The 25,086-nt window shown below is 48.7% G+C and overlaps 1 protein-coding gene across 6 annotated transcripts in view; it reads right to left on the bottom strand.

Moving 5' to 3' along the window:
- Positions 1-25,086, bottom strand: part of TTC7B (tetratricopeptide repeat domain 7B) — a 265,477-nt gene that overhangs the window by 31,004 nt on the left and 209,387 nt on the right. For 4 of the 6 annotated variants that reach the window (XM_053601954.1, XM_053601957.1, XM_053601956.1 and 1 more), the window contains 3 exons: positions 24,539-24,589; positions 16,267-16,407; positions 3,249-3,451 (listed from right to left, as the gene is read on the bottom strand). In XM_053601954.1, coding sequence (XP_053457929.1) covers positions 3,249-3,451; positions 16,267-16,407; positions 24,539-24,589 — 395 coding nt within the window. The remainder of the gene's footprint in view (positions 1-3,248; positions 3,452-16,266; positions 16,408-24,538; positions 24,590-25,086) is intronic. The other 2 variants (XM_053601955.1, XM_053601958.1) reach the window with 1 other exon arrangement.

Below are 25,086 nucleotides of genomic sequence, written 5' to 3'. Positions count from 1 at the left end.
GCGCCTGTCAAAATGCCTGGCTATTTTTTTGTTGCAGTTTGGCTGGAGCTGGATTTAAACCCACCACCCTCGGTATATGGGGGCCGGCGCCCTACTTATTGAATGAACCACAGATGCCGCCCCACTCTGCAATGTCTTATCCCTTCAGCTCACTGCTCCCTTAATTCCTGTCTACCCTCAGCTCTCCTGTCCTTTCTTGTCTTGTGCTAACTCATTATTTAATACTGAACACTTTCTCTTTTTTCTCACTACCTGTGAGTTTAAACACATACATGAAGATGAAAACTATTAGAAAATTGTCAATTTCCCCTGGGGCTTAATTTATATCTCTCTTGTCAAGTCTGACCTTCGATTTACTTTCATGAATACTGTCTGCCCTCAAAGTCATTACAGCTTTTTAACGATGTTAGCAGGTTTGTATTTTTGCTTAAATCGCAGCTCTCTGGCACTGGAAGCCCTCAGAAGTTAAGCAGCAACTGTCTGTGCAGTTCTCTGCAGTTACCACTGGCCACCTGGTCTCCACCTGAGGCAGACATGTGGCTTCTGTTGTCCTCGACAGCCCCTGAGTGGTTGTCCCCCAGTTCCTTGCCTTCCTCTCTGAGCATCAGGGTTGCCATGGTCACACTTTCCATCTTCTGGCTTTCTTTCCTGTGACCCGCAATCTGCCTTGGACCTTTCTCCTCGGAACTCCTTGGTTGGTCCTTGGTGCTTTCTGGTGTTTGAACTCCTTCTAATTTTGACCTTCGACCCTGGCCTAGCCTAGCCCAGCCTGGTGCAGGCTTCTCTGGCTGCCCCCTCACTCACACACTCCTCTGCCCGCCTGTCAGGCAACTGTCAACACTCAGTTCTGTTTCTGCCTCCCTCTGCCACCTAAGTCTGCATCTTCCCTGAGACTTCCTCGGTGAACGGACAGCTTCTGACCTGCCCCTTGACCCCTTCCTCTTCTCTCAGGGGCTTGCAGATCAGTCTGGTTTGTGAGGGTAGAGATAGGACCTTTTAAGACTTAACTAGAGATTTCTGTTCTTGTATTTAATTTGTCTCTGTGATATATGGGTACTAATATTACCCCTACTTAAATGGCTGAGCAAAATGAGCCACAGCGAGGGTAAGTGATCTTGCCCAAGGCCTCAGAGATAGTGAGTGACCACAGCTGCAGTTCTGAACCTGGGCTAGGGTGGCCCTGGGGTTTCACCCCGGGCCCCTGGAGTGTATGTGAAGGCCCTCTTCCTCCTCCTCCATCCAAAGCCGCAGAAACACAACAATGCGGCCTGTTGTGTTTCTGGGAGGAAAGAAGGAGTGTGATGTCTCAGGGATGAAGAGTCTAGCGGCCACCCGCCACAGGCTCCCCCCAGCTGTGGGCTATGCTCTCAGAGGCAGGCTGGGGAGAACGCAGCCCGGTGCATCATTCATAAGATCATCAAGCAGTGTTCCGAGCCACCCAATGGGAGTTGCACTGATTCCAGTCTCTGGGTAAAGTGTCCTACTGCAAGAATCTGAACTCCTAAAAATCTATAAGCTTGCTGCTCTCAAGCTGCCTCCAGTCTGCATAGTTTTCCAGTATACCAGGATGCACTGAGAGAGGCCTTAAGGGTTTATTATCACTACCCTTTTCTACTGGTAAGACCTCCAAAGCAGCTGATGTCTCAGCCTGGTCATGCTCAGTTGCTGCCAGTGGACCCAGCATGTAGGATTCCATGGTTCTGGTCCCTCGCTCACACCCCCCTCACCCCACCCCATGCTGGGCCACCTGCTCGCTCCTTTCAGATAGGAGAACAGCTGGCATTTGTCAGGGATCTCAGGTGTCTTGAAAAGCTCCATAGGTGAAACAGAAAACTCTCCCTGTGCGATTTTCCTCTTATCTTTTGTCTCATGTGTTCCCCTTGGGGATGAACAAGAAATGCTTCTCTGAATAATTCACAGGGCCTGAGGTAGAAACATGCTGCCTCTTTTTAATAAAAAGCCTGGGGATGTGGTGGTGATTATACCTCTGCTGCAATGCTGTTAGCAAAAACACAGAGATCTGAAAAGCTCTTTACAAATTCCTCTTACAATAGTGAGATAAAAATTAAAAGTCATGTAATATTTTTAATCAAACAGACTAATGTTGGGATAATATGTAAAATTATTTATAAACCTGTAAGAAGCTACAGAATGCTCATAAGGGGAAGTTGAAAAAACGTAAGTAGCTATAATTATTATAAGGTCGAATTTATTTAAAAGTGAACGGTTGTCTTCAGTTTTCTTTCTTTTTTTTTTTATTGTTGGGGATTCATTGAGGGTACAATAAGCCAGGTTATACTGATTGCATTTGTTAGGTAAAGTCCCTCTTGCAATCATGTCTTGCCCCCAGAAGGTGTGGCACACACCAAGGCCCTGCCCCCCTCCCTCCTTCCCTGTCTTCAGTTTTCTATTTCATGAGCACCTACTAAGTGCCAGGGACTATGTGAGGCTTGTTATATTACATTCCACCTGGGTAAGTAATATCCCAAGTCCCAGAAATGCTGTGGCTCCTAGAGGTTAAGTGACAAGCCCAAGGTTCCCCAGGAGTTGAGCCTGGAGACTGGCACTAAGTCCAGCTCTGACGCCTAAGGCATACTCTTCCCACGCACAATGCCTAATATCCTGTGTGTCAGCAATCTTCTGCCCCAAACTGGTAGTTATCACTCAGCCCCATCTACACTTTGCAATGTTACTATGAGAAATAGCAAGATAATGAAGGCTTTGGGCTCCTGTGGAGAGGAGGTTTTGTAACTTTTGTACTAATAAGTTACAAAACCACATCCCATGAGTATTGGACAGACATAGCCTATTTAGTCAAAAGTCTTCATTTTGCAGAAAGGACAAGGTGCAGAGAGCTTATGGGTCTTTCCCAAGGTTCAAGAGCAAGTAAGTGATGCCATTGGGACCAGCCATGGGGTGTGGATACTACAAATAGTACAGAGACCAAGATGACAACGACAGTACCAGGGCCACAAGAGTGTCTTCATAAAACCCAGAGCCATTGCTGGCCAGACCAATGATCCAAACTCCACAGCATACAACAGGACCACGGAAGAGGCTGCTGGGACCTGGGACTATGCACTGCCAACTCCAGGAATCATGTGCATAAACTACAGTAGGAACAGTGCCTACTGGCTTCGTGCAATGTGACAGCTGGCCAGCAAAGAGGGTGTGAGGGCTGTGTGCTACCTGCTGCCCCCCAGGGCTGCCCCCGTCCAGGAGTAGGCTGCAGCTCAGGTCTGACTCACCAGGCGCTGCATGCTCTTCACATGGGTGGGGCTGATGGATAAGGCTTCTTCATACCACCGCCGGGCTTCATCGATGTTTCCTCGGAGCTCAGCAACCTGGCCACGCATGTAGAGGACATTGTGGGACATTGGGAAGAGGTTTGCAGCTTCTTGGGTACAGGCTGTGGCTTCTGCAGGCTTTCCAATGCCAATATAGACTTCAGCTGTGGGGAGGAGAGCAGAGAGCACATGCTTTCCCAGTTCACTGCCCTTGGGGGACCTGTGAGCAGCTGCTACTCTGGGCTCTAGCTGGGGACATTTGCATTTCCCCCATGGGACCCTGGCAGGGCCCAGAGCTGGCTGATCCCCCTCCCTGGGGAGAAACACTGCAGTCCCACATGCCCGCTACACTGGGACTCATGCTGCAGGCCTTGTAGGGCAGGCACAGGTCAACCATCGAGCACAGGAGAGTGAGGCCTGCCTGGGTCCTGCCCCTAACCCAAGGACACCCACCCTCAGGTCCCACCTAGGGTACAGCAGCACCTGGACAGGGGCTGGCCCAGCCCTGCCCTGAGCTCTGACCACCACAGAGAAAGGACCACAGGGACAGTAAATGGAAGTGCACAGACCCTCACAGGGCAACGGCTCTGCTTGAAGGTAAAGTTTGACAAGGGCAGCAGGCTGCGGCTTTCATGTCCACAGTGTGTCATAAAATCACTGCTCTGTCAGCCTGCCCCCACACCAACCAGGGAAAGTCATTGCACCCTGGAGACTCTTAACTGTGCTACAACAACAAAACCCTCTGAAAACCAAGTTTCCAACTTCAACACAAGCAGGAAAACAACCTTCCACCAGTCCTTGGCCTCAGCTCCACGTGCAGCCAAAGCCCCCGTGGCCCTAAGCTCTCTGCATTTCCAAGGCCCCGTCTGCCTCTCTGTCCAGCTAGAACACCCTAGCTGGCCCCTGAGCCCTCTGCTGCTGAGGGCCTTGTCCAATGGCAGCACTGCCAGCTTCGCAGTTAGCCAGACCTGAGGCTCCAGGACACCTAGGTCCCCTCTGCTCCTCTCCAGGGCCAGCAGCTGTGTCTGTCAAGCTAGCGCCTGGAGCCTTGGGGACCCCTGTTCACCCCTGAAGGCCACCTTGCCTAATCAGCCCTGATCTTGACCACTGCAATACAAGATGTTTGTGCCTGTATCTTTGAGTTACATGACTGTGTCTGAATTCACATATCATGTATAACACACAATGGCATTCAAAGTAGAAATGTTGGAAGAACACGCTTTTAAAGAAAGAGAAAAGTAATACCATTTTTCCTGCACACCTTAATAAAGTTGTTTTCTGGAGCCCACTCTGGAAACTGCCTCCACTATGCAAAGTCTCCCCTCCACTCCCCTTGCCTGGGGCACCAGCTTGTCCCTCACAACTGCTGCCAGATTAACCTCCTGAGGCCCAGCTCCACAGTGGCCATCTCACCTGCTCAGAGGCCCCCTTCTCTGAGGCCTGCAGCTTTTGCTCCCTGCCCAGCAGCCGTGTGGCAAGGGGCCCCTCCCCCTGAGAACTGTTCCCCATCCCACTTAGCACTGCCCATGGGCCTCCCTGCCTGACTTCCTCCCTGATGGGCACCAGCTGTGGCCCCACCCAGGATGCAGGCTGTGAGTGACAGAAGGGCAGGGGTGGTGTCTGTGCTGTCCATCACTGTGTCCCAGGGACTAGCACAGTGTCTGGCGCACAGTGAAGCTCAGTTAACAATTGTGAATAAGTGAATGAGAATGACAACAATAATAGTAGCTTTCGCTCATTAAACATGTGCTTTGTGCCAGGAAGCCTCCATTTTCTCATTTTATCTGCATGGTGTTCCAACAGGTACTGTTATTTTATCCCCGTTATACAGATGAAGAAACTGAGGCACAGAGAGGCTAAGTGACTTGTCCAAGTTCTCAGGGCAAGCTAGAAGCAGAGCCAGGCTTAGAATCCAGGTCATCTGGCTCAGAGCCTGTGCTCTGGCCCCCACAGAAAACAGTGTCTCCTCTGCCCCAAAATAATACCCAGATTCCTCTGTTGGGCGTTCAGAGCCCAGGCATAGCACCCTTACTAACCTGTAACCTCTCCACTGTTTTCCCACATCCCCCAGGGCTCTGGCCAAGGTAAGCACTACTTCCACACACACGGTGAGCGTTTCTGTACCCACACTTTGATTTTTCTTCTCTTTTCTTTTTTTTTTTTTATTAAATCATAGCTGTGTACATTAATGCGATCATGGGGTACCATACACTGGTTTTATATACCATTTGACATATTTTCTCTCAAGAATGGAAGAAAAAGTATCCAATGTACACACTTTGCTTTTTCTGTTCCCTCTGCCTCTCTGACCCTCCCCTTAGTGGAAAGGGGAGTCTGGCCTCTGCAGCTGGCTGATACCTATAGAGGACATTGTGTCCCCACAAGTATTTTTGTGAGGGTTTGTGGGAAGGTCTTGGACAGCAGACTCTCGAAGGGCAGGCTCTGCTACAGGTCTATCCATCCAGGTTCCTACCTCCAATGTCAAGCCTGGGGATGGTGAAAGGCTGATGTGTATGTCCCCGGTGTGGCTGGTGGCAGCCTCCACGGTCAGGTCACTCCCTCACCTCACTTCCAGTGTCAGTGTGTTCACACCCACGACTGATCCCCAGGCCGAGAAAGGGCCCTGGAAAAAGGCTTTTCCCGGGCCCAGCTGTGCCCCGTGCCTTCTGTCTGCCATTCACCTTCTCCACAGGAGCACAGAGGGATAACAGGCTGGCCCAGGGACTTGTGGAGGCTGTCCTGGGTAACTCTTACAGACATAGAAACTCGGGCAATTCAAACACCATTGACTGAGCCCAGCAGGTAGCAACGCCAGGTGTGTCTGCCTCCTGTTCTCAGGAGACTCAACTCAGAGGCACCTCCTGAGCACCCAGACACACAGGAGACTCTGCGGGACAGGGAAGACACTCCTCTATCCTTCACTTTGGACCAGGCAAATCCTGTCCCCTCTGGGAGATAAACACCCTCATAATGACACCGGCAGGCTGCCTGCCATCTTTCAGTAACACAATTCTCTAGATGTTCTTGCCAGAAAGAGTTGAGTGTGTGCCTACTGTGGTTTTGGGTTACCTGAGCATGGAGGCACCTCGGGCGAGCTGTACAGAACGTTCCTCTCACTGTACACTTGGCTCCTGACCCACTGCCATCATGGGGGTATGTTGATGTCCATTTCCAAGATGCCCAGGCCTGGAGCTGCCTTTGGGTTCACAATGCACACTGAGCCTCTTCATCTAGAGCACTGTGAGTACTGACCTGGGAGAGTGGGGACTGAAGGCTTCCAGAAATTTTATAATAAGGGTAAGGGGAAGGAAGCCTTAGCCACCAACGTGACAGTGTGCATGTAAGTCCTGGTCCATGAGAATAAATACAACACCAAATACTTCATTTATAACCACGTCTTCAAAGCCTGAGGTCTGAGGCACTTTCCCCCTTTTACAGACAGAACCAAAAATCAGAATCATGGAGGTGAGGGAAGAATCCAAGCCTCAGAGGACTGTCAGGGCCATGGAAGTTGCTGGAGGAAGCCCACAGCTCTGAAGAGGCCTGGGCTCCACAGGCAGGTGTGGCGAGCTCATGGCCCAGGGATGCTCTCAAAGCCCTCTATTTTAAGCTCAAATGGAAAGACGTGGGGTATAATGTCCTGCAATGATTTTCAAATCATTTTGTCAATGGAGCCTCTTTTTTCCCAGAGAGATCTTACCCTACTATACAATGAAATTCTCAAGAGGGGTCATCTTGGCCTCTCTCTTGGCATGTCCCCCTCTCCCTGTCCCCAAGGCACTGCTGGGGAACCCTAGGGCTCTAGGGTTTCTAGTCAGTAAGCCACAGTGTCATGAGAACATGCAGGATTTGAGTGCTTGCTGCCCCTGGGCCTTGGGCAAGTCAGTAGACTCTTCTGGGCCTGTTCACCTGTCAAGAGGGGGCCCTGACCCTGGCCACCATCTCTCCTGGTGCAGAGGTAAGGCTCAAAAAAGATGGTGGGAGCCTGGAGCCTGAGTGAGTTGAGGGCAGTGAGGATGATTAGTCAGGCCTCACCCTGGTACCCCTACTAGAGTGAGGAAAGTATGACGCAAATAGACCAAGTGACACATCCCAGCCCTACTCTATTTCTCTGAGTCAGTACACTTGAAGGATCCAAGTTCAACCTTTCCATTTCACTGTGGCCCCTTTAAGACAATGACTTAGAAGAGTTATCCTGCTCAGAGAGGAAATGATATTTTAATAGGATACAATGTCTCAGGCTCCAGGAATGAAGCTTTAGTGGTGGGATTCTAGACATCAATCAAATAGTGTGAGATGGGGTTGGGGGAGGAGAGAAAGGGATTAATTACTATGGCTTCCCAACATCCCTGAAATCAGCCCAGAATGCAGCCCTCTCTGCCTAGGCAGGTAGCTGTCCCTTAGAATACAATGAAGCCATGTAGTATTTACTACGAACCTGCCCTGAGATGCCTCCCTTTCTGGGAACTCCCCATACAAACAAGGAGCAACATTTCTCCTGAAGAGGGCTTTCTGAGTGTTCTCCCTGACTCAGCGGGGCAGCAGCCCCCTCCCCTGTACCCCATGTACCTGTGTGACCTCTGGCATCACTATGACCACACTGTCTCTGCCAGGGCATCCTCCAATCTCAGCTCCTTATATCTTTTCTTTCTTCCTCTTTTTTTCAGCTCCTTCTTTCTTTCTTTCTTTTTTTTTTTTTTTTTTTTGAGACAGAGCCTCAAGCTGTCGCAACAGCAACTTCCAACTCCTGGGTTCAAGCGATTCTCCTGCCTCCTCCTCCCAAGTAGCTGGGACTATGGGCACCTGCCACAACGCTCAGCTATTTTTTGGTTGCAGCCGTCATTGTTGTTTGGCGGCTAGGGCTGGATTTGAACCCGCCAGCTCAGGTGTATGTGGCTGGCCCCTTAGCCGCTTGAGCTACAGGCGCCGAGCCTCAGGTCCTTATTTCTATCAGGGGACCATTTCCCTAGCTGTCCTCTGGCTCCTCTGGGTGGGTGATTTGGGGGGAGGATTTGAACCTACTCACCCGGTCCCTCAGAGCACTCTGCCCAGAGCCCTTGGATGCCTGCATTCTCTGTCTGCTCATCCTGCAGGCTTGTGAACAGCTCCACCCTTGCAGCAGGAAGGGCAGCAATTTGGGGTGGGTGAATTGCAGTTGGCTGCAAAGCTCTAGGACACCCAGCTGAGGCCAAGCCACACTCTCCCACCCTGGCTCATGAAGCTGGGACTTCACTGATCTCCATCTGCCTCCCTTGTCTTATCTGATTTGGAATTCAGGCAGTAAAAGGCGCATCATTTATAGTTCTCTTAAGACTCCAAAATATAATCAGTATTTTTTTTCCCACTGAACTAACTCTTAGCCATACTCATCATCTCTGCATCTCTTAGCAGAGGGTCTAGCTCTTATTAGGTGCTCAAGAAAAGTCTGCAGGTTAATGAACGCTGAGTGAGGGTCAAAGCCACCATTTCTATGGCACAGATCAGTGAACAAAGTTAAAGGCCAGAGAAGTGACAGCAAATGAAATTTCCCTGTCCCTTTCACCAAGGACTAAATTTAATTTAAAAAATACAGGGGCTTGTGAGCTCATTAGGAGCTGTAAGAACTCGTGTTGAAGTGACAGCAACAGAGTGCGGCAGGCTCTGGGAACTCAGAGCCATCAGCTGCCAACAAAAAACACAATTCATCACGAGGTCAGTGCTCCGGCTGCAGGCTAGGCTACGAAAGGTCACTCTGAAGACGTTATGCAGACAGGTAGTCTGTTCTGGGCACTGACAACTGACAGCCTCACACCAAACATAAGGTGCCACTCAGGGTCACGGACAGTGTCTACCTCATTCTGAGAGCTCAGACTAAGCTCTGAACGTTCTCTTTGGCATCCTTCGGTTTGTCCTTGCCATCTCGTCATTACGAAAAATGTTGGAGACAAAACCTCCCCCTGTGTACAAAACTCCGGTGGTTCCCTTTTGGAAGATAAATGTAACCCAAATGCTTTGCCTTAGCATTTAAAATTAGGGTCCTGCCACCTTTCTGACCTCCAGCTCCCTGTGTTCCATCCCGGCATGCTATGCCAGGACTCAGGGCCCCTTTGCCCCCAATACCTGTCAGCCTCACTCTGCACAGGACTCCCCAGAAGCCCTGGGAACAGCACTTTTCACCCTCCCGTTCTCCCAAACTGTGTACGTGCTCTGGGACGGGCCTGACCCCAGCCCACCCTGTCTTAAAATGACCTGAGTGTGTGTTATCTCTCCTGGAGGGCGGGTCAAGTCTGCTGTTCTTCACACTACACGGTGCCCTCAACTCTGCCTTGCCTCTGCTGAACCAAACTCAAGATGTGATCTGAAAAGGGCTGCTCCTCTCTCAAGATGAAGTGGTATTCCTGGCTGGGGGGTCCTGGTATGGGACGCAACCAGAATCCCATCCACTTTCCTTACTCATTCATTCGTTCACTGATTCTTATGAAGTGTCTCTGCTTCCTGTCAGCTGCAAGGTGCTTGGCCTTGGGCTTAGACTATGCTCAGGTGTTGGACTGAGGGGGGCCGAGGTCTAGCCCTACTGCAAGGCTGTTTCCCCAGTGCGGGGCTTCATCAGCCCTGAGGAATGTGAGGAAGTCCTTTTCTTCTCATAAAGGCACCTTTGGCTAGCCAAGTCTGCTCACCCCGGGGGCTTAGACTACCCCGAGGCGACACCTGCCGGAAACACACACAGTCTGCCTCTGTCTATGCTAGAGGCAGCCACAGGACCCTACCTAGTTTGACACTGTCAGATCTTCCGCTTCATCTGTGTCTGGTAGACAGGGCTGAAGGAAAAGACATATGGCATCTAGGGCCCCCAACGTCACAGGCAAGCCAGCAGGTAGGCAGGCAGGTGGTCCGGCAGGTTTCCCGACCCCTCGAAGCATTTCCCTGCTTCCCTAAAGAGAGGTGCTACGGGGGGCAGAGGAGTCCCACCAGGGTGAACGTAGGGTGGCCGCTAGCACGTAAGATGCTGCTGGCACCATCTTCTGTGTTTCCAGGAATTTGCTCTTTCATATGAAAATCAGCATGAGGGCCAAAGAAGAGAAGAAGAGGAGGTCACGTGTCCTGTCAGTCTTCCCGTCTCTCCTGTCAAGGCTCGGGAGGCAATTCATCTTTATCAGCTTTCATTGGACTTAACCTTTATTCTTCCTTTGGGGAAGGCTGGGAAGTGAAAGGAGGCAGTGGTTTTGTTTTCAGGTATTGTCCTACCCTGAGCTTCTCCGGGCCAGGCCCCACGCTGGGCCCTGAATTCCCAAGTTGAGTGCTCACCGAGGGCTCAGCTCAGCCTCCCCTGGGGTCTTGGCTCACGACTGCCACTGACTTCTGAGTTTGTGTCTGGCTGTGTCACCTGTCAAGAGGGATCCCAGGGGCCAGGCGAGGCAGCAAGACTAGCCCCTCACCATGTGTGTTGTCCCTTCCAGGCCTTGGCCAGCAGCTCTCCTGACCTGGCTCCTTCTCCAGTGCCGCTCTCTCCCCTTGGCTGGCTTTGACTCATTCAAAGAGAAGACAGAAGGCAGCAGAGCAGACCTCGAGCCTCTTCTGGATGCCGGACTGACAAGCATCTGTGTCCTTTACCCAACCCTCTGCATCCCCTCTGCTGTTGCTGAGAGCCAGCCCCTCTGCCCGTGCCCTGGACTTCAGCACTCTTGCTTCTCAAGAGCTCAGACCTTCTCTTCTAGATGCCAAGAGGCTCGGTCTTCGCTTAATCATCCCAACATGCCACCCCAGCTCCCCTTCACTTCCACTGCAGAGGGATTCCGGGGGAAAAGGCTGGGTGCCCACTCTGCCTCAACTTCTCCCTTGCCGTTTGCTATGCAACCGTGGCAGACGACCTCCAGCTCCACTCTCCACTAAGACCAGTCTCGTAAGGGTTGCCAATAGCTCTCATACGCCAGATCCAACAAATGCTTTCATCTCCACCAACTCAAACTGTCAGCCACCTTTCCCGCCAGCCATGTCATCCTCATAGTTATTTCAGCAGTATTAAGTGCTTGCGACCTTCTGTGGCGCCCCCCACCCCCGCCCTCCATCTGCAAAGGAGGACACAGAGCTCATCAGGACTGGGAACAACTGGCCCAGGCCCCACTGCCTATGCATGGCGGGACCAGGATTCCAACCAGTCTGAGTCCAGAGCCAAGTTCCCGGCTGCGCTGTGCAGGCCCCTCTGCGGCCAGGCTGCCATCTGTCCTGTGTCGCTGCTCCCTGCTGACCACTCCCTGTTGACTTCTGTGGTTCTTCCTCTCCTCCCCAAGCCTTGAATGTGAAGAGGCTCAAGTCTCAGTTCAGTCCTTTCCCATCTCTGTCCTCATTCCCTTCTTATCACATCTGCGGGCTTTAAATCCCACTCCCAAATTTATCCAGTCCAAATCTGAAATGTGACTTGAATATCCAGATGCCTGCTTGGCATCATGACTTACGTGTCCTCAGGTGTCTGACACATCCAGGTTCTAACAGTCTCCTTCTTGCCCCCAACTCACTGGCTCTTCCCCCAGGGTCCCCACTGCAGGAAATGGCAACACAGTCACCCACCAACTAGAGCCCCAAGCTCAGGGTTCTTTTTTTTTTTTTTTTTGTAGAGACAGAGTCTCACTGTACCGCCCTCAGGTAGAGTGCCGTGGCGTCACACAGCTCACAGCAACCTCTACTCTTGGGCTTACGCGATTCTCTTGCCTCAGCCTCCCGAGCAGCTGGGACTACAGGCGCCCGCCACAACGCCCGGCTATTTTTTAGTTGCAGTTTGGCCGGGGCTGGGTTTGAACCCGGTACCCTTGGCATATGGGGCTGGCGCCCTACTCACTGAGCCACAGGCGCCGCCAGCTCAGGGTTCTTACTTATCCTCCACCCCCACAGCGAATCCACCAGCAAGCCCTCCAGCTACACATGGAAAATGACCTCCGGTATCCACTTCTCTCTACCTCCACTGAGACTTTAGACCAATGCTCCTCACCTGCTCTTTTGGCTTTTATTCCATTCATTGCATCTAGCTGGGTGACTTTTTTTTTTAATAAGAGATGTGGTCTTGCTATGGTGCGCAGGCTGGACTTGAATCCCTAGGTTCAGTCATCCATCCTCCTGCTTCAGCCTCCCAAGTGGCTGGGACTACAGGTACTTGCCACCATGCTTAGCTTGGAGTGGTTTTTTAAAAAACTTTTAAAATGAAACCTTTCATGAAAGTGATTCTTTCATGTTCCTGCCATATAGTCCTTTAGTAGCTTTTTAATACTTTCATGACAAAGTTAAAAGCTCTTAACATGGTTACCAGGCACTGGCTGGTCTGACCCCGGCCCTTCTCCCACCTTTCCTTGGCCACCAGGCTTCCTGCCCTATGGCCCATCATTCCTCTAATGCTCAGTCTTGCTGTCCTACGCCTCTCTCATGGTCCCTGATCTGCTATTAGTCACTCTTGAGGTCTCTGCTCAATGCACGTGGTCCTTCTCTGGCTCTCCTGGCTGGGGGAGGCCTTGTATTGCAGGGACCAGAGGGTCTGTGCTGCTGCTCCTTGTCACTTGGCATAGGGAGAGTTAAGTGCTTCTGTCATTCTGTTTTGCGAACTCCACAAAGGCAGCCTCTGTCTTCATGACCATCAAACTCCAGAGTCTAGCTCCAACTGTAACACGTAAAGAGATGCTCAAAGATACTGTGTTGACAACTGAGTGCCTACTGTAGGATGGAGCTAGGGTTCTGGAGCCACACTGCTTGGGTCTGGATTCTTGCTTCCCAACTTATTAGCCATGTAACCCTAGCTGAGTGACTTGACATGTGTGTCTCAGTTCCTTCAACTACGAAGTGGGATGAGTAAGAGTATGCCTTCCTCATACGGTTATCATGAGGACTAAACAAGTTAAGACATATTGAGTCCTTGCAATAGCACCTGACATATACACAGAGCTTGATAAATGCTAGCTGGACAGGCCGAACACCCCCCCTCCCATCCCTGGACTTCACGTTGTCTCACATGGGCACTCCCCATGCAGTGACCCCATGCACCACCTGTCTGGGAGCTGTCTTCATCTGGCCATGGTGGGCATGCCACGAATTATCCCTCGAACCTGCTGATGCAACCTCCGATGCCTGGGAGGAGTCTGGGAGGGGAAAGGGTGGAAGGGAATGGCCGGGCAAGTTCAAGAAATTTGTAAGAGTATCACAGCTTTAAATTCCCAGCAGAAATCAGAAAATCTGATCTTGCACATCTAAGAATAGCCACTGGTTTCAACTGTGAGAGGTGCCAAAGTGAAAGCTATAATTATTAGTAAGTAACAAGCAGAAATTAACCACCTACCGCAAAGTCATTTTTAGCTGCCATCCCAATGTGGAAATTGAAAGATGGGCACCAAGAAGCTGCTAGGCTTGGGAAAGGCCCTGCTGCACTGCTGAACTACTGTGTGAAGCTAACAGTGGTCTGCGCTCTAAGGCAGCCACGCCTCGAGGTGCCTTATCACACGTCTGCATTGAGCTCCTCTGACTTCTGCCCAGCAAGACTACGAAAGCGCTCACTTCCATTAGGCTGGGTTTCCCTATAGCAAAAAGGGGGGGAATAACCTCCTTCTGACCTTCTTTACAAGACAGTGTATATACAAATGGCAGTGGAAGATACTTGGAACTTTCAGGAAAAGAGACCAAGTAGTTGCTTTCTAAGTATCATATCATGGGAAACACAGATTCCATATGAAAATATTGATATATATATATATATATGTGTGTGTGTGAAATATATATATATATATATATATAATGTAGTGGTATAATCATAGCTCATTGCAACCTAACTCCTGGGCTCAAGTGATCTTCCTGCCTCAGCCTCCTGAGTAGCTGGGACTCCAGGTGCCCACCAATATGCTCAGATGCTCAGTTGATTTTTAAAAATTTTTTTGTAGAGACGAAGTCTCACTATATTGACCAGGTTGGTCTCCAACAGCAAGAAATGGATCTTATATGTTAGTATAAAAATTCAGGGATAGTACCTCCAAGCTGAATTTTAGCCATGAAGATTTTCAATGTTTTAATAAGCAGCTACAAAATTTCCTCACAAGTGTCACGGTAGGCCATGCAAGGAGGGGAAAAGTCCCTGGTTGACTGGGCAGGGGGCAGGAAGACACCATGCAAAGCCCTCCTGTGACTCTCAGTAGAAACAAGCAAGAGAAGCACGGCCTGCCAGGCTGGGGCTAGTTCCAGCAAGAGGGACAATTGCCAGCCTTTCCAGTGTTGTAGATGTTGCCCTTCAAAGACTCATACTCAAGCCCAATTTGAAAGGCAACTCTGCTCCTATACAAGCCCTCCAAGTTCAGCCAGGCTCACCTGGCCCAGACACTGAACTATACTCCCTGCCTTTCTCTTCATGGGGTGGGGGTAGGGGGTGACTGGACAGGACCAGTACTCTGCTGGGGACCGGCCTCTTCACACACACACCGTGGAGGAGGTGTTACTCCTGCTCCCAGGCCCTCAGAGCCAGCTCATCTGGCACCTCTCTGGGTAAGAGGCCAAATACTGCAGGCGTCTGTAGCAGGGAAGAACAATTGCACGTTCATGAATCACCCCTCTTTGGTACTTCTGCTTAGAAGAATATAATTTGTTAATTTATGGTAGTAGTTATGGCTCAATTAAAGATGCCAACACAAAAAAGGCTGACTGAGCTGGGCTCGTGGTATGCCAAAGCCAGGTAAATCCAACCATGTTTCCATATGTGCCGGTCTGCCAGTGGTGTCAAACAAGGTGGGACATCACACTATTAGCCTTGGCAGGGAAGGAGTAAACAGAAGGACAACTGAGAGATAATAAGCACTCTCCTCAGCCAAATTCAGGCTTTTGCCATGGACCTTTGAGTCAAGCCTGAGAAGGCCCAGTTAGGGCCGTGCAGATGACATGATAAAACTTTAGGGACAGAAGTTGCCTGTTATGTTGAAATATAACTTTGTAAGTAAATTAGACAGCCATCATTTGCTTAGAAGCCCTTTATCATGGATCCTCACTGCTGCAATGTCTGTGTGCTGGACTTATTTGTGGGCTTTCCAGCTATGCAGAAACATCGCTGAGCCAGCAGACCACCCTGTGAACGTGGGGATGGGCTGATTGCCAGGTCAGAGGCTGCTGCTACCTGTCTCCCTCTGTGGATCCCCAGGAGAGCTATGGGGAGGAAGGGAAGGGATGCCAAACACACTGCTCCTTCCTTGACTTTGATAAAGATATCTGTGTCTGGGCGGTGCCTGTGGCTCAGTGAGTAGGGCGCCAGCCCCATATGCGGAGGGTGGCGGGTTCAAACCCAGCCCCGGCCAAACTGCAACAAAAAATAGCCGGGTGTTGTGGCGGGCGCCTGTAGTCCCAGCTGCTTGGGAGGCTGAGGCAAGAGAATCGCGTAAGCCCAAGAGTTAGAGGTTGCTGTGAGCCGTGTGATGCCACGGCACTCTACCCGAGGGCAGTATAGTAAGACTCTGTCTCTACAAAAAAAAAAAAAAAAAAAGATATCTGTGTCATCAACATCTCCTGTTCCTTCTCCTAGGGACTCCAAGACTTCACTGACAAGATGTGCCAGGCACTGTGCTTTATCAACCCCAGCAGATAGGATCTACTCTTTACCCCATTGTACAGATGAGGAAACTGAGGCTCACAGAGACTTTAAGTCAAGTGTACCAGGTGGTAAGCAACACAGCTGGGACTCCACCCAAGCCACCCACAGATAGCGTGGGGTGTGGCTCTCTGGCCCTTCTGCAGCACATCCCTGCACCCTATACAGCAAACTCCATCCTTAGAGTCCAACTCAGGAAATCTTGCCTGGATACCTGCTCTGCCAGGGTACTGAGGCAGGGTCGGGATGGGGAGATACAGAGTAACTCATGGTTCCTACAGAGAAGTAGTAGGAAGCGACTGCGAAAGCTTGGATTTCTCCTGCTGAGGGGCGTGGGCTAAATAGGCACCTGCCCACAGCATCCTGCAGACTCTGGCACAGCTGGGGGAAGGGGCAGAGTGGTACCTGCGTGGAGCCAGATCTGGGCCAGCGTCATCCAGGGGTGTAGTGGGCCCTGCTTGGGGGCACTGCTCTGCAGAGAAGAGGCCACTTCTGACAGTGCCTGCTCCACTCTGGAGGCTGCTATGGATGTGGCGTGGACAGAGCCTGTGAGGGTTGGAGAAGACTGATCAGCAGTGGAAGGGCAGACCCAGGCAGCCCGCCAGCTATTCCTCACCCACATAGATGCGCGTGCGGAGCGTACACACACCCCTCACCCCCTGTGTTCCTAGGATTTACCATCCATGAAGAAATGCAGACAGTCCTTTTGGCCTGGAACCTTAATTTCCGGCCTCTGCCTTAGCTACTCTATTCCTCAACACACACAGCACATGCTCCCTCCAGGAGCTCAGCCCAGCACAGTGTGAGTGTCAGGGGCAAGGAAGGGGCACAGCTAGATACACGGCCGTGATACAAGTGTTAAAAAATGGCACACACGACACACTACAAAGGGACATATCACAAAGAGACGTCACCCTGTACGGGCCTAAACCTAGAAACTAAATGGTGGGGAGGGGGAGGAGTTCTACTCGCTTCCTGGGATGGGACTTGGAATAGATGTCTGGCCATGTCCGAGACAGCCCCAGAACTCCCTTCTTCATTAGTGCAAGTCTGGCCTTTGAAAGGTGGGCAACACCCCTAGATCTGGAACCCTGTTCTGGGACATGACTTAGAAATTGTAGAAGCAGCACGCTTTGCTGTGTGTATAAGCAAATGTGTGTTCTTAGAGACCGACAGCACCCCAAGGACTGTGAGAAATAAGCCCCTGGGAGAGGGTTAACAGCTGCCCCACGAGGAACTTGAGGCTGAGTTGAAAGATTCTAACTGATGGCATTATGACTTAGGGGACTTGTAAGGTTTGGCTAACAATCTACCCTGGTTTAGACAAAGTATGCCTAACTACTATTTAAAAAAAATCTAAATAGCGAAATGATGAAACTGCTGTAGAAAGTTTCGGTCTTATTTTGTTTGTAACCTTTTAATAGAAAATAATATTTTAACTCTGATAATAAGGGCTTGATTTAGTTTTCCTGAGACTTTTTAGTAGGAATGATCAGTTAAGTAAACGAGGTCTGTAATCTGGAGGTCCACGTTGCTGTATTCTGTCATGCGCCTGGCTTACCTTCTCACAGACTACCTAGAACAGTGGTCCTCGACCTCCACTTCACATCACAATCACTTGGGGTTTAAACAATCATGATGTCCAATCACACCCCAGGCTGACTGGGGCCAGGCATCTATTTGTTAATTACCCAACGTGGTCCCAAAGTGCAGCTAAGGCAGAGAACCATTCACCCAGAGGGTCGGGAAGCAGGTGTTATTAACATCTGGTCAAGAGAAGTCTGTACCTGGGCCAGCTTGAGCGCTCCTGCTTCCTCGTAGCCCAATGGTCATCTGGGCAATAGAGTTCCAGGAAGATTTTATTCTCGGTCTTTCTGGCCTCAGAATCCCTTCAGACTCTAAAAAACTACTGAAGTCCCTAAAGAGATTGTTTTTGAGGGTAATGTATTGATATTTATATTAGAAATTAAAACCGAAGCATGTTTAAAATATTTAGTTATTAATTCATTTAAAAATAACAATAGCAAATTACTGCTGTAGAAAAAAAAATTTTTTTTTTTTTCTTGAGACAGAGTCTCACTCTGTCACCCTTGGTAGAGTGCTGTGGTGTCACAGCTCCCAGCAACCTCCAACTCTTGGGCTTAAGCGATTCTCTTGCCTCAGCCTCCCAAGTAGCTGGGACTACAGGTGCCCACCACAACACCTGGCTATTTTTTGTTGTTGTTGTTGTTTAGCTGGCCTGGGCCAGGTTCTAACCCGCCACCCTGGGTGCATGTGGCTGGCACTGCAACCACTGTGCTACGGGCACTGAGCCATGCTATAGAAAAATTCTATGAGTTTTCTCCCAGTGTCTATAAATCCTTTGCCATAAGGACTTGTGACTTTTAGAGGGTTTAATTTTGCTTTTAGGATCAACTTTTTTGTTTGGGCCACAAATAAATTAATAAAAACTACTGCCAAAGTTCCTTCTTTTTGTGATATCTACACACAATTAAATTAAAGAATTCTCAGCATTTACTGCAAATAAGGTCTGTCAGATGACAATGACAGCAGTAGAGGTCATCTGTTTTAGAGAACACCCCATGTTTTAGGCATAGTGGCCAGCAAAGTCATAGTGGCCAGTGACAATGTCATCTGCCTTGTTTAGATGACCGAGTTGAGATTTAATGAGGTGATGCAACCACCTAAAGCCTACAGTCAGGAGATGGCAAACAGTGGACTGACTCCAAATCTGACCTCTCAAACCAGCTCCTCCTCTGCTTCTCTAGGCAGCAAGTGAGACCCTTGCTCCTCAGTGCTCCCATGGGGATGCCACTATCCTTGTACAGACCACATGTTTTAAAGGTGATATAAGTATCTCCCTTATTAGACTGCATGGTTCTAGAAGACGGGGATTTTTGTCCTCCATCTGGGTATTTTCAGGGTATGCCAGGTGCATACTAGGGATCAGGTAACCGCTTGTGGCGTGAACGAATGAGCACTGTCAGCAGACACGACGCCAGGTGCTATTTGGAAAAGGGTGGTGCCCTCTTTTGGACACATGTCTGTGTGCTCTAGTTGTCTTCCCCAATAAGGGCTCAAAGGCTACAACTTTCAGTCTCAAAGGCTGTTCAGTGCAGCTGTCTTCACTTCTGACAATTTGGACTAAAAATGACAGCGACACAGTTAGAATTAAACATTGGACATCATTTAGTGACCCCTTCCAATGTAACTCACCCATTAAAATACAGGGAACATTCTGAGGTTTATCAGAAATAATTTTTTTCTTCCTAGTCAATTCCTCATTACATTTCACAAGGGCAGAGAGCCATCAGGATCTCAACTAGGGACGGATATTAGGACCTTGAGATATTCATTAGTAATAACAGATGAATAACAATAACAGTTAGTATCTACTATTCCCAGCAATAACACATCAAATAAAGGTCTTCCATTGAATTAGTATTTGCTTGCGGGAGGTAGGGAGAGGATAAATATGAGTATAGAGGATCAAATAATAAATCAAAACAACCTACAGCTTTCTGTTTCATAGAACTGAAATGGTAATTGCCAACATAGATACTGAATTTTTATTTATGTTGGTAAATAACTAGAAACACTTACTGTAACTAACATATTTTTAAAGAACCCTTTTCTTTAAAAATGTGCTCCTGCATTGTACATGAGGATGAAGAGCACTGCTAACTTATAGAAGAAATGGACAGCCTGTGGCTTCCAAAAGGAATTAGAGGAAAAATACAGGATAAATTTCCAACTTAAAAGGAATTAGAGGAAAAATACAGGATAAATTTCCAACTTAAAACCCAAGACACTGGAGAAATAAATCTCCAAATAATCAGGTTCAACAGGTAAGCCAAGGAGGCACCTGGACCGCTGTGCTCCTTGACTCCTTGTGCTCGCTGTGTCACACTGACTGACAAGTGCCCAGCACTCTGAGGGCTGCGTGCTGCACAACAGCTACTGTGCTTGCCCCAGGGACACCATGGGCCTCTTCCCCTTGTTCACAGGACACAGAGGCTCTGCAAAGCCACCGCAAAATCCACTTACTCTAAAACCTAGCCCAGGGTCTGTGGTCTAAATGCCCGAATGGTGCAGGGGCACAGGATGCTTTGTAGTCAAGGTGATCAGAACTCCTTCCAGCCCATGGCTTTGCTGGCCTTCCCACTTAGATCCTCAAGAGCCAAGGTTACCTAACACACCTGAAACAACCCTGTGCTCTCTACATACAGGGTTTCCTTCTGGGTTCTGGACCACTGTGTGCGAGGATGGGGAGAGAGGAGGCAGCCGAAGACCCAGGGACTGCAGTGCAAAGGCATTTCTCCATGAGCCAGGGGACTGGGAGCCACGGCCACTGACCTCAGGGCACTGTGAGTCCAAGCTCTGGACCCCCTCCTGAGTTTTTCTGATCCACACTCCTATCACATGTTGAAGCCTGTTGAGAAACCCTGCACAAGTAGGACACTGGGAACAGCTAGCTCAAATTGCCTTTGCAGCTGAAGACTTTCCAATGCACATGACATTGACATCGACAGTCAATTTCACACAGCCCTATGAGCCTATTTCACTACTCATAGTTCATCACTCAAAGGGATCATAGAGCCATTAATTTTGCTGAGCAAAAGGCACAACAAAGTAAGTGGCTTAGTTATGCTTGGTAGCCCTGTATTTTCATACCAGGTTGCTGAATAAATGGCATACATGATATTCCAGCTACCCTTTTCACATTATGGTGGCATTAGTGGCTCTGGTCTGAAGGACCCCACCATTCTTCCCTCAAGTCTTCATAGCATGTAGAAGATGAACTAGATCTCAGATGGAGTCACCTATTGACTTGGCAAGCATCCCAGTGTCAGGAGCAATGGACAGCTATGGTATATTATGTGCAAGAAAAACCGTGTACCAAAAGAGAGACCTTAGGAGATCATCTCACATGAGGCTGTCAGGATTCTGGGCAGCTCTTTGCTTCCCAGCCCTGGAGAATTAACTCGGCTTTCTCACAGGCATGAACATGGGGGAGTGATGGATCATGTGGCCATGCCCCAAGTCCCATCTCTGCTTGTCAGCCACATTCTCTCTGTCTGATGCTGCAGCAGCCGACACCTGCCCTCCCCACATTTTTCTGGAAAGTAGCTGAGCCACTCCAGTAAGAGGCACGCAGAAGTCAGCTGCTGCTAAGGAATCTCTGTACTTATTTTCCCTTAGTCCTGAGATCATTCTGTATTATCTGTCAACAGAGTTTATTCAGCTTCCAGTTCTTAGAAGTTGTGCCCCGCACACAATTAAAATATTATGAAACGAGCAGCAGTTTCATCTCTTGAAGACGCCATCGAATACTGAGCAGCAAGCTGAATGACTCAGCATTCTGCCAGTGAGCTTTGCCTTAAAAAATTCATTTTTAACAGGAAAAGAATTTGTTTCTCAAGGTAGGACTTGGAAATACATCAGTCCAACACTGCAGACTGCTGGCAGCCCAGTGACCTGTCTCCACACCTGTGCTTGAACAGCCATAATGTTTTCAGAGTTGACTGCGGAAGGGGAGGAGGCTGGGGAGCTAGTGGTAACTGTCTGACATTTTTGAAGGGAGAGGAAGAGACGTGAAACTCCGCGCTCATCTCAACCCCCAAATTAGGTGTCTTTTCTCTGTGCTTTTTAACATAACACCCCCCACATACTCTACTCCTCTAAAGATGCAGTTACGGCAACTTTATCTTTGCTGTGGGGCAGGCCTCCTTTTTCTGAGGAGGTGACTTGGGGTTGGGGTCTCCTTTCCACAGCTCTCCTCCTCCTCCTTTCCACATCTCCCCTCTGGTCCTTGTGTGCAGTGAGGGTGGGGCTGCAGCAGCTTCCCGGGGAGCTGCTGGCGTCCCCCCCAGTCTGACTGACAGCGACGTCTCCCGTGTGTGGGTTCCTCTGATAAATCACTTTAGTCACCATTCTAGTAGGTGCTTCACTGTTTCACTGAGCGAGAATAGATTAGGACAGCTAAATCCACAGCCCCGAGATGAGATCACAATTTCCAAGTGATCTTTAACAGTATCAAGCATAGTTTAAACCAGACAGGATGAGTCTTCTCCTCAAGTGGGGAAGCTCTATCCAGGGAAAGCTTTAGAGAAGGGTCCTACTATGGGAGGGAGAGACTGGGGTATGTCATCACCAGTGGGCATGCGGGGGCCGGCACAGCATGCTGCTGGCGGTGTTGGCAGGGCCGGGTGGACACACGGAAAGCGTGGAGGGAAGCTGTTTACAAGCATGCAGGAAGGTGCCAGCTGTCAGAGTGAGCCGCCGATGGTGGCTCTGGGCTAGAGACAGTACCTTCTGGAGGACTACACTGGGCAGATGCTCCCCTCTCCACCCAAACCCTCCCCGCTGCAGGGCAGGGCTCTGCCTGGGGGAGGGGGCTGCCTTCTGTCTTTGACAGCAGAGTCAGGGAAAGCCTCTTGGGTTGGGATGATATTATAATTCTGGACACAGTCTCTGCCACTTCTGAGGGCTGCTTACTGTGGACTTGTCCATCTCCTACAATTCCATTCAATCTTGTTTAAAGAAAGATACCACAGAACTAATTAAGGGGATTTATATTAAATTAATTTTAGTTTAATTAAAATTGCAAGAAGAGGTTATATATCTGGGCTGAATTTTTAAAATTGCCACCCCTCAAAAATGGTGGCGTCGTCATGGAGTGATGTTTTCACACACGTCATTGTTGTAAAAACTACTTTACTCTATGAAGCAGGAGCAAAGATTGCAATATGCCCCCTAACTAGTCACTTCCTGATCAAGATACACATTCTTGAAAGATAGAAAAAGCAATGTCAATAATAGAATGCTAGTTATAATGGAAAGAAAAACAAACCCCACTACTATCTTGACTTAATTTCTCAGTCTTTTTAAGAGATATATCTTTCATTAATCTGTTTATTCCCTTTTCCTGGGGACTTACTACTAAAGAGAGCAGCAATTTCTCCAGAATGAGTGGAAGGAAAAACTGAGCCAAGAACCCAAGTCATGTTCTTGACTTGAACATGTTCTTGGATAGGAGAATAAGACATAATCACATATTTTTTCACAAAAAGAAAACTGCTAGGGCACTCAGGCAGGGGTGTGCCTGGGGTCCTCAGTCCGCAGCAAGGAGAGAGCCCTGCACAGTCCTCTCCTGCAGCCCTGGAAAGCCTTTGGGAGCCACAGCTACTCAGGCGGCAACTCAGGGAGAAAGGCACCTGACTGGACCTTAAAACCAGGATCAATCACTGCCAAGTCATAAAGCCATGTGCAAATAGAATAATTATTAAATTTACATTTTTATGGATAACGAAAACTAAGGCCCAGAGAGACTAAATGAGTTTCCTGGTTCCTTTGTAGAACTGGCCCTCGATATTGAATGGCAATTGGTAGTGAAATCTTTTTTAAAAAGCACCTAGCTGGTTGTGGTGGCTCATGCCTGTAATCCTAGAACTCTGGGAGGTCAAGGTGGGTGGACTGTTTGAGCTCAGGAGTTTGAGACCAGCCTAAGCAAGAGTGAGACTCTATCTCTACTAAAATTAGAAAAACTAGCTGGGTGTTGTGGCTTATACCTGTAGTCCCAGCTACTCGGGAGGCTGAAGCAAAAGGATCTTTCAAGCCTAAGAGTCGGAGGTTGCTGTGAGCTATGACACCATAGCACTCTACCCAGGGCAACAGGGTGAGACTCTGTCTCAAAAAAAAAAAAAAAAAAAAAAAAAAAAAGCAGCACCTAATGTGGTAACAATACCAAAACATGCCTCCTCCTGTCATGGACTGGTATAAAGCTAGAAATAATGTCGCATCTAGGCTGAGCTGGATTTCAGAGAGGGCAATCAACTCCTCTGTTATTTGCCATAAGCTAACGGTTGAGATAAAGGCCGTGCTGGATCACCATACACAACACCAGCATTTCTCAAAATGCAAACCATGGAACAAAGATTTACATGGTGGAAAGATGATTGATTAGTTTGGGAAGACTAAGTCAAATAAAGTCAAGACAGTCTTAAATTTTTTAAACTGCAGAACTTCTCAGAACTTTTAATGTGCTAATGTGAACTATGACTCTCTAGGCAGGAGATGGACTACTGCCCAAAAATATTTGACCCAAGATAATCAGTGGTCTAATAAATACCATTTGAAAATGTGATAATTCACTAATGGCTTAAAAGAATACCACCTAAAGCAGGGAATTGCTTAGTGTCCTTTGAAGTTTTGTGATGTCTATTTAGCTTATTTTAGGGAAATTATCAGAATTTGTTTTCTATGCAACAATCATGGTTGCCCTAGAAAGGAATTTCAAGATTCAACTGGTTCTCTGGACCTCAATGTATGGGTGACCTACCTTGCGGAGGAGCTTTCCCCAGTGCCAGAGCGGCTCTCATCTACCCACTGCACACCCTAACTTGGGCATTTTTCCTGCCATGCCTTTTTTGCAGTCCTTCTCAGATCAATACTGCCTCCTCAGTACATGAACCCAAGCTGTGCCAGATGCATTAGAATCTCGGGGGGGTGTGGGGGGGAGGCTCCAGGTGGCAAAGTGGGCAAGCAGGTGGCAGCTTAGCATCCACATCATCTCAACATTCCCAATACTCAAAACAACCACAATGCACATTCCATGGTGGGGAGAAGTGTGATTCTGGAGACCCTCAGAGGGTTAACAGATTGGTAAACTACTTACTAACTGAAAAAAGGGAAGGAAAACCATGAAAGTATACTTCTGGAGAGTTGCCTTGGAATAACAAATCAAACCAAAAATTAAAACCAAGAAACAAAACATTTGAAAAATCAAAATTAAGGCTACAAAGCAAAGAGAGTTCTAATAACCTTCCAACTGTAAGTCTGGCTGTCTGGAATCAGATTTCCATTCAAGAGTGATACACATTTTTTCCACTAACAATTTTTTTTTTTTTTTATCATCAAAGGAAGGCCACCTGGGCATTCCCCTATCCATTTAAATGTTCACTGAGCACATGAAAGCTGACCAATTCATGTAATGTGTTTTGTTTCCAGAGCAGGAAATTCCACAGGGAAGGGAAAAATAATCAAACAAGCAGGTTTCAGGTCTTTCCACACATTAACCCTCATCATAATTCCAACAGCCTGTAGGGTTGGGCTAGTTTTCATTCCTGTGAAGTCAAACAGTTGGAGGAAGAAATTCACAAAGCTTTAGGCCTTCGCTATCTGCTTATCCCAACAGGAGTTGGGATTTAAATTAATTACAGTTTT

Source organism: Nycticebus coucang, chromosome 9, assembly GCF_027406575.1.
Source record: "Nycticebus coucang isolate mNycCou1 chromosome 9, mNycCou1.pri, whole genome shotgun sequence".
In the NCBI taxonomy this organism is placed as follows: domain Eukaryota; kingdom Metazoa; phylum Chordata; class Mammalia; order Primates; family Lorisidae; genus Nycticebus; species Nycticebus coucang.
The sequence above is the reverse complement of the archived record's forward strand: the minus strand, read 5'-3'. Positions and strand labels throughout refer to the sequence as shown.